Source organism: Pagrus pagrus (assembly GCF_965226575.1).
Source record: "Pagrus pagrus genome assembly, contig: HAP1_SCAFFOLD_44, whole genome shotgun sequence".
NCBI lineage: Eukaryota > Metazoa > Chordata > Actinopteri > Spariformes > Sparidae > Pagrus > Pagrus pagrus.
The window spans coordinates 194,121-203,919 of NW_028175419.1; the positions used below are offsets into that span (position 1 = coordinate 194,121).

General features: G+C 39.5%; 1 protein-coding gene across 1 annotated transcript; it reads right to left on the reverse strand.

The window, feature by feature from the left end:
• Positions 1–104: 104 nt before the first annotated feature.
• LOC311253785 (uncharacterized protein) lies at positions 105–6,680 on the reverse strand. The gene is made up of 15 exons (XM_084384266.1): positions 6,556–6,680; positions 5,521–5,687; positions 5,200–5,422; positions 4,914–4,986; positions 4,552–4,826; positions 4,081–4,164; positions 3,913–3,992; positions 3,475–3,552; positions 3,146–3,351; positions 2,931–3,030; positions 2,668–2,830; positions 2,468–2,565; positions 2,071–2,218; positions 1,659–1,785; positions 105–994 (listed from the first exon to the last, which is right to left on the reverse strand). Exons 1-15 carry the CDS (start codon positions 6,586–6,588, stop codon positions 642–644), a joined length of 2,208 nt encoding a protein of 735 aa, XP_084240392.1. The 5' UTR covers positions 6,589–6,680; the 3' UTR covers positions 105–641.
• Positions 6,681–9,799: the final 3,119 nt, after the last annotated feature.

A 9,799-nucleotide genomic window follows, 5' to 3' on the forward strand; every position in this document is an offset into this window, starting at 1 on the left:
GTGGAAAACAGCACATTAGTTCCATTTTACAGCATAATACTGTAGACATACTCAAGTAAAACACTTCAGTTAATATTCACAATGAAAAAATGATAAAGGCCACAGACCGCATTATGTCCATATTTATTGTTGTCAAGTTAATTTTTGCTGACGATTTAGTAAAAAATCCAAACCCCCACAAAGTTGATTTCACTTAAATGACATGAATTTGCCATACACATGTTGAAACTAATGTGTATGTGGAAGACTGAACAATTTCAACTTTTCAATAGTACACGTAACCTTGTAATTTGAGGAACAGCATCACATTTCAAGGTTTTACATTACATGTACATTTGTCAGTGCGCTGTAAACAAAATGCAAATACAGAGTTCTTAAATGACCTTTTTTCAAATAAACTGTTAGCAGTGATCCCAAACTAAAAAAACAATGCAATGGGAGAATCAAGTGTGAAGAACCAAACCGTAATATTGAGCTGTTTTTATGGTTTGACTTATCTGTATTTGCTATCTGTATTTTTTTTATTAAGACTCTCACAGAACAATAAATAGCTCACTGAACAGATTTAACAAAAATGCCAAAAAAAATTCACAATACTGGCTGACTTTCAAGTAAACATCAGTGGTCACAAAACATGACCTCTACACACGACCGAAGTCTCTACCCATTCTGATTGCTACTGTCATTATATCTCTGAACTCTGTGTATGTTTTCATATGTTCGACAGGAATAGTTATTGTATTTGTGCAGGCACTTACAAGTGGGAAACAAATGTGGTGACCAGGCATTTTCTCATTACAGTGGTGTTCAAATATTAGATTTATTTTAAAATCTGCCCTCTCTGATGGAAGAAGGGGCTTGTGCCTTTGTCCAGTTAACCACTGCATTACTGTTGGGACAGACAGGCTTGCGTGCTTTTGTTGATTCCAGTGCCCTTCACTTAGCAGCTCCTCTTGGGTCAGAGGCTCACACATTTTCTGGTCTTCATTCTGATCTGCATGATAAAACAAATCAGAGTATTTCATTACAATGGAGTAAAAATCCAACACTGCAAGAAGCCAACCCTATTTACCAATTTGCACGATTAATCCCAAAGGCCTATTTCAACTAACCCTACTGCATTCATTTCTATTTAATATACACTGACATAACTGAAAGATAAAAACAAAAGGTAGGAATAGTCCTAGAATAATGTAATCCAAAAGAATACCAGGTATACAGTATGAAATCTTTTGATTACATTTGTAGTGTACTATGTTGTCACCACAGGCATATGTTTCCATTCAACATTGGAGGGGACACATAAGCTTAAACAATATTCCTGCATTCTGGGAATTTTTTTTTTTCTTAAGAAACATGTATTTTGATCTATTACATATGTCTTTGGGCTGTGGAGGGCAAAGTCCAGAAAGGCTCTAGTGAAGTTCAAAACCTGGACCATTTTGCCATAAGCATTGCCACCCGCCATTACCCACAAAATTAATGTTTCTAAAAAGGAAATCTATTGATGGTCCTTTTTGGTGGAGTGCTATAATAAGTGCCAAATGTAGGTCATGTACATGGAATCATATTCTGCTCTACTCATTTTAGGTAACAGCTGTTTGCATGGCAAATATGTATAGTACTTTAAAATGTGAGAAAGACAGGTTAAGTCAAACCTGTGTTTTCCAGGTCTTGTAGAAAGTCCTGGAGGAAGTTGATGATGGCATTTTCTCTTGCTTGCCTTGGACTTCCCTTCTCACTCAGCTCAGGCACTAGGATACTCATTATGTAATCAGCATCCGGCTGGGGGGGGGGGGCAAAAGGGGGGAAAAAAGGAGGAGGGTTGACTACACATATAGGAACACATAGAAACTTTGAAAAAAGACCACAGGTCCACATTACATATGACTTTGTATTCTTCAAAAACAAAAAAGGTTAAGCAAAGCAATAACAGAAAGTCATAAAAAGATAATGGTATCAATCATAAAGAGATGCAGCTCTACTACTACATCCTGTAGGGTTTCTAAGCATATTATCAAGTCATAGCAGTAAAGCAAATCTGGATGATTTAATGCCCAGAATCCTTACTCTGTCATCGTCCTCTTTGGGGACAAACAGGTTTGAGCAGAGAGTTTGATGCTTCCCAATCACATCCAGAAGGTTGTAGACCTTCATCCCATTTCTAATTTGCTGAAGCATAGGAGTCAGACGCATTGTAGCATGCAGAACAATGGCTCTATTGAGAACAGGGAACAAAGTTTGTCTTGATTTGCAGAAGACCCATAAACAAAAGGGAAATACATGCTTTTTTCCACACAACTAAATTAAGACTAAGACAAGGCTGTACAAATTTATATTTTAAGTTCAAATGCTGCATTTCTAAAAACAGTAATAATACTATTCTGTTATAGTGGCTACTGATGCTGGGTGCATCAAAATGAATTATATAAAAATAAAAATTGTACTCTGGAAAATAAGTACGGACCTTATGATTCTGTCCTTTCGGTCCATCTTTAGCAAACCAGTGTAACCACAACTCACGATTTCATCTGTCAACTGTGTCAGATCAGTTGCTGCCTCCACCTAAAATTACAACAAATTTATTAACAGTATAGCAATGAAATACTGTACACTAAGAAAAGCCTTTAATGGTCTTGCACAGTTGTTCATAGCAGATGTACTCACCTTTTCTATGAGTGAGGCATATTCAAGATCATCCACATCATCTTTGGTCAGCTGCAGAGCATCAAAGTCCCCTGTTGCAAGAAACTGGTAACACCAATTTCTGAAGAAGCATGGTGCTGGGCCACCCTGAGCTAGGCTGACAGAAAACACTTCTCCTGCAGTTCTGCATGTCATCAGCAAACAGTGCAGACATTGTAATTGTGACTTTTTACTTTTACTTGCATAAACTGCATAATGTAGGATAACTAGGAAACAATGCAAACCTGTAGAAACCATTTTCTAGGTCACACATAGAGTAGACAGGACTCTTTCCCTTCTTGCCACTGCCCTCAAACAATCGCCTCTCAATGCCATGCATCATTTCTAAATACAATAAATGATGACAGAAAACACCGTTCAGTAAATAAAAAAATATTGTACCTATGAACCTGATTTCAGTAGTGTTTGGTGCGAGAGATTGTCATAAAAGATACATTACCAGTCAAAAATTCTTTGCTTAATGCTCCAGTGTCGATTCCAGCTTCGCCAATGAAAGTCACATTGAGTTTGTTGACAGGGGAGCCCTTCTTCTGTCTCTGCCACTGAATTAGGCCTCTTTGGACGAGGTTGTCCCGGGTGATGCAGATCTTAAAATCTTTGCTTGCATCTACTTGGCTTGCAAGCCACTGGAGGACATCATCGTCACTATTAAAAAGCAGCAAGAAAAAAAGAAAAAAAAAGAGAGAAAAATCAATTACTTAACTTTGAATTTAATGACACCGTAGGAAAACAAATGACTGATGAAAAAAGATGGGGGTAAAAAATCACCTAGACATATCGGCCATAGATACGCTTCCCTCCCGTAGCACACAGCTGTCTGTACTGTAGTTCAACATGTCCTGTAGACTGACAAGGATCAACAAAAACACATTAAAACATTCAATTTGTATGTAATATTCAGTATAATATATCAATGTTTATGTTTCAGCACACCTGAAAAACAATGGTAAAAAGGCATTCTACTGATGTTATTTTGGACCTATGTGTCAACCTAGATGCCCATTGAGTAACCTTGCCATTACACTCTTGTGTTATCACAGCATTTCTTGTGCATTATGAAGGCTAAAATAAAGATGCAAATTATATTTAAATTAATCCCAAATCCCTGATATAGTGCATAGTAGATATATTACAAGGAGACACAGCTTTAACAAAGACAATATGTTGGGGAAATAAAATGTATGATAACATGATAGAATGGCAAACCTTTCCCCACACAGGCTTGCATGCAGAACAATTTCATCTGATGGAAAGCAGCCACAACATATAGGGCATTCCTTTCTATCCTGTAGACAACAGATATTCAAATCAATTGCACAAGGTCTCTGTCTGCAATTTTACATATCTTTCAAGATATCAGCTCAAAATCATTACCTGGCCACAATCTCTGGACTCTTTGTTAGGGTGCGCAAGTGGTGAGTTTGTGACAGAAAGAACCTCGAACTCATTCTGCCAGTCCTGTAAAGTAACAAACAGCTGTATCCATAAATACATAGGAGGAGAAATAATCAATGCTACGACATACATAGAAACAATAAAAATTTCCGGACACTTTTTTGCAAACAGTGTATTATCTCAACTGTCTATAAAAAACATCTGAGGAACTCAGAGCACTTCATGATGTTCTGAATTATTACAGTACAGGGTTTAATTCTTGCTTCGTAAAGTTCAAATGTATCATTGTTAGGAGTATAGTTTATATATAAGATATTGAGATATGTTTTATGTGTTATGAAATAGTGTTACCATCTACAAAACAATGTGATGGTATTTTACCATTTATTACACTGTGATTCCCAAATATATGTACTGTTTCGCCATATCTTCTCTGTTATATGCATTTACCTCATCATCATCATCTGCTGCAGACTCCATACAACCCTCGATGTGCAATGCTAGGATATGCAGAGGCATGTTTTCTTTGCACACTTGGCATGCAGCCTTAGGCATTTTTTGAAATTCAGTGGCATCAGATGGCAGTGGAGTAAGATCAAGGTCCTGCTGCAGTGGAACAATGTACATGGTCGTCTTCCCAGCACCCGAAACACTGCGAATCAGTCTACCTGTATACCCGTCTACATCAGGAGGAATGGCAAGCAATTTTCTTCTACCGTGGCCACCTGCAAATACAGAAAGTGAGAGAAAGAGTTCTGAATGTTGGTGTTCCTGCACCATCCAAAGGAAAGGTGTTTGAAAATGGTATGCACCTGAAGCCTTGTAGAACAACCACCCTTCCACCCCCTCCATTTTGGGATATTCTTCAATGAGAATTTTATTTACCTGAGAAATCAATAACAGAAATGGGAAAAGGCGGTTAAAAAAGGACAGTATAATAAAACGAATAAAAGTATTTATAACTAATACTTTAAATTGTTTTGTATAGTAATAGCATCACAATAACTACTGTATATTGACAAGTTTAATAGTGTGCATGCAGTTGGACTGTAATGCCAAAATTATGATTAACTTAAATTTAAAGAGTGGTTGCAATACCATTGCATGGCTCATATCATCCGTCAAAGTGAGGGACCTCTTCCCCAACCCTGCTTGGCTCAACTCCAGCTCTTCAGGTGCAGAAGGCGTGCTGGTACAGCCCTTATTCACCAAATATACATACACACTGAATGGCTTACAGACTTTCGGCTTCCCTTGAGTGGTTTGTAAGGGTGAAAAGCGGTTTTTGCCTTTCCTTTTGGTAAAGAAGCCAGGAAATGACCTGCATGTGGGAGGTTAACAGATGAAAATAAATCAACATTATGAAATATAATTTTCCATCAAATAAGTCAAACATATGATCACAAATAAATTAAACACCTGGTCATCTCCTCCTGCACTGTTTGTTTTGTTGTTTGTGCTTGTCGATTCTGTTGCTCATGTGACTGCACTGGATTCTGCTGTGCTGGGGTGTGATGCTGCTGAATATTTTGCGTTAGCACGTTTATGAGGCCTTGTGCAGCAGCAATAACACTGGCCTCTAACTCCTAAAGAAAAAGAAAAGAGACATCACAGGGCTGGAGAATTAACGCTAACTATCATTAACCACAGATTAGCTAGCCAACACCTAATAACTTAGCATTGGTTTCAGTGGACCGCTGCCAAACCAGCACAACAGCCGTTTAAAGTTAACTTTCACTCGGCCAGGGTCTTTGTGAAAAACACAACGGCAAAACATCACAGGGCTGGAGACTTAACATTAGCTACCATTTACTCAGGGTCCACATTTAACTTTCTGGCTCATCTGTCAGTGGCAGGTAAACTGAGAAAAGCAGAGCTGGTAGTCACAGCTCAGTAAGTTAGCTGCTCAGACTCTCCATGACCGCGCTGGAAACAGAGTCCGCTGGAACATTTTTATCGTCACCAGAAGCAAATTCGCGGCCCTTGTAAGAGTTATTGTGGCATACCTGCGTTGAAGCTGAGCTAGCGGCTCAAAGATGAGACTCTGTATGGTGTGTGTGTGCGTGTGCTGGGGATGTCAGTAGCTTAACTACACAGCCGAAGCCCTACTGTTTATCATGTCAATGTTAACGTCCCAGGCTATGTTACTGTTAGCCGCTGTTGTGATGTATTATTACTTGGCAGCAACAAGTATTTACCGCCAGGCCGGTGACACATGACATTAATTTATTTTTCTGCCAAAACCGACTTTTAGCCGTGTTCGGCGCTTGGCGGGTGTTTATTTTTGATCCTGCATTAACCACAGGTTAAGTTAGCCAACACGGCTAATGTTAGAAACTTACATGTTCCAGCGGACCTCTACAAAAACAACATAACGGCCGTTAAAAGCTAACCAAACAGGCCAGGTTGCATGTGAATAAACATGTAAATAGCAGAGAAAAAAAACAGACTTACTTGCGGTTTGGAAGTTCCCGGTGGACTGGACATTTTAGCAATGCCACCATGCCAGAGGCTTCGGGCTGATGGCGGGTTGCGCACTTCTTCAGGATGCCGATATGCAAATTATATGCAAACCACGCTCTACTTGCCCCTCCCCTCAGACCCCTCCCTCTCGACGCCAAAACAGTGACAGAAAGTTGAAACTGAAAATCAGTGACACTGAAAAAATACTGACATTGTAAAAAAATCTGTCACTGAAAAAAAAGTGACATGAAGAAAAAATCTCAAGATTGTCATTGAAAAATACAAAAAATCCCAATAAAATAAAATAATAAGATTTTCAGATTTTAATTATTTTAATTAGTTTCCTTTTTCAGTGCCAATACTTGTTTCAATGCCAATACAACTGTTTTCAATACAAATGTTTCAATGCCAATGTTTCCTTTTTCAGTACTGGTTTTGTTTTCAATGCCAATTTTTTTTTTGGATGCCAAATTTTAAAGTCACCGTTCTGGCTCCATAGCAGAGGAGAGAGTCGTGGGTACTACAGTGAGCCACCTCACCCAGGGTTCTGTAGCCATACCTGCGCTCCGACAGAGGAACCAGGCGATTAAAACGGGTAGGAAACATTTGTGCACAACTGGACACAACCTGTTCAAACTCCTCCCCTCTGGTAAGCGCTGTGAGCTCTGTACGAGGAACCCAGTGGTAGAAAGAGTACTGAAAATCTGTGTTAAAGTATGAATACAGTTACATTACTAAAATATTAAAACTAAAACTCAATTTCAACTTCTGGTCTTAAAATCAGAATCAGAATGAGAAAGAAGTTTATTGCCAAGTAGGTTTTCACATACAAGGAATTTGTTTTGGTCTCGAAGCTATGTGTGCCAAACAATAAACAATAAATAGACAACATGATAACGAGACAGACAGAACCATAAGTGATAACAAAGTGAAAGAGATATGGTGTCAGTGGGGGTCAAGCAAGAGGTAAGAGTCATTTTCAGTGTCAGTGTCAGTGGGGGACCGGGCATTGTTTTGTGAGGCCAACTGCAGTCTGCAGCCAACTGCAAAAAAAATCATACTTAAGTAAAAATACTAAGCATTCTTCTCAAACGCTACTCAGTATGAGTTGCCTTTTTAGCGGTTGATGTTTCACACATTATCTATAGCATGCACGCTGTTCAGCCCAGTGGTCATGGTCACCTCTCCAAACCTGTGCCTGCAGCAGAATTTTTGTTTGTCCACATATGAGGGTTTTCATTGGCCCAAAACTTCCCACAGGCCATGACTGTGATTAATAGTTAGATCAGTCACAGTGTCAATAACCCTCTAACACCAAAACAACCATTTCTAGACTATATTTTTGTAGTTTGAAGTCACTGTTTTTAATATGCCTCACACCTGTTACCATTATCCTTTCAGTGCGTCATTGTCAGGCTTAATGAATCTCTCATCCCTAGTGTAGTACTAATGGTTCATTTGTGTTCTGCCAAGAAGAAAGCAACGAACTAGACTTTTTTGTAAATTTTCTTCAAGCTTTTCTGCAAGCTCTGTTTTTTTCTGTCCCCCTCACTCTCTCTCATTTCTCTCATCTTCCTCCTCCTACTTTCACCAGGTCTCTCTGCTGAACCATTCACCCTCCAGCAACTAATCGTTCCTGACCTGTTCAACAATGGTTATCTGTTTGTGTTATGGAGAGTTTTTGACAATAAAAAATGACTACACCCTCTAATGTTTGTTATGTATTTACCCTGTCCAATTAGCCTAAAATACTCATAGAAACACATTTCATATACTAGTAATGTACTAGTATGTCTATCTAACTGAATCTTCACTCTCAAGCAAATGTTTGAATTAACAGTAATATGTGGTGTAAACAATACATATGTGGATTGTCATTTCAGACTATCTGAAGGTGGATCATAGAAAATACCCCAATACATTAATTTCCAACAGTTGTTTGATACAATGATTCAGACTGAATTTTTTATACGAAGTAATGTATTGTTGTGTTCTCCTAGTAAAGGAAGCCTGTCAGGAAGTATTGTTTAGTTGGTTGGCTCAAAGTTTCTGCTATCGATTAGTCAGACTGGCTACGGTGGCTGGGCTTACAGTAACCATGTTAGCTAAGGCTATCGCTTTCATTAGCTTTAAGTAGTGTATTGGCCCAAATTTAGACATATTACTTTGCTATCATATTGCAAGAATCCCACGTGTAATTACTGTCTATATGCCTACATCCCACCAACATAACATCCAAAAGAAACACATAGCCTACGTTCCTTTATTTACGGCAATGTGTTAAGTTAGCATTGTTAAAAAAGACTACAACAATGTATACATTTATGGCAGCACTTGTCGTAAAACCAGCCCAGCGGCACTACATTTGCATATCCATCAGGGGACGGTACCCATCCAGCAGTCTCTCAGAAGCATAACGCTCTCTAGCAGCACACACCGTCATGTGTCGGCGGAATATCAGCGGCATAACAGCGGCACAACAGCGGCACACCACTCCTAGGAACGGTATAAGAGTCTGGGGATCGGTATAAGCCACTGAGCAGCAATCGACATAAATTTGGCCACCTCTACGAGGAACGGCATAAGGCTCTAGGCATCGGTATAAGCCGCTGAGCAGCAATCGACATAAATTTGGCCACCTCTCCGAGGAACGGCATAAGGCTAGGCATCGGTATAAGCCGCTGAGCAGCAATCGGCATAACTTTGGCCACCTCTCCGAGGAACGGCATAAGACTCTAGGCATCGGTATAACGCAAAAGTTTTGCGTCGACAAATTTTTATTGTTGACATAATCGATTACGTCGACTAATCGTTGCAGCCCTAGCCAACACAGGTTTGTACAATCACGAGGGCCAGAGGACGTGGTTTCAAAGAAATATACTTTAACAAAATGGCTTAAAATGACTAAAGGAGGGTTGCAGGCTTAGCTGACCCAAGGGGGAATATGCAGATAGAGCCACCACACTGGCAAAAGAAACAATGGTGAGCTGGGGCTCACCATGGCGGCAGGGAACTCAAAAAGGGACAAAATCCAAACTATAAACCAACAGTGCACTGCAACCAAAAGACTGTGTCAAACACCACCACCAGGGGAGGACTGCCACTCGCTTGGGCCTCAGCACCTGTTGTAAAACAAGAAAAACACAAAATTAACACAAGGCACAGTGTGGGGACCTCTGGGGGAATCTACGGTTTAAAAAGCAAGAAAAGGAAACCAAATACACAATTAATCAAT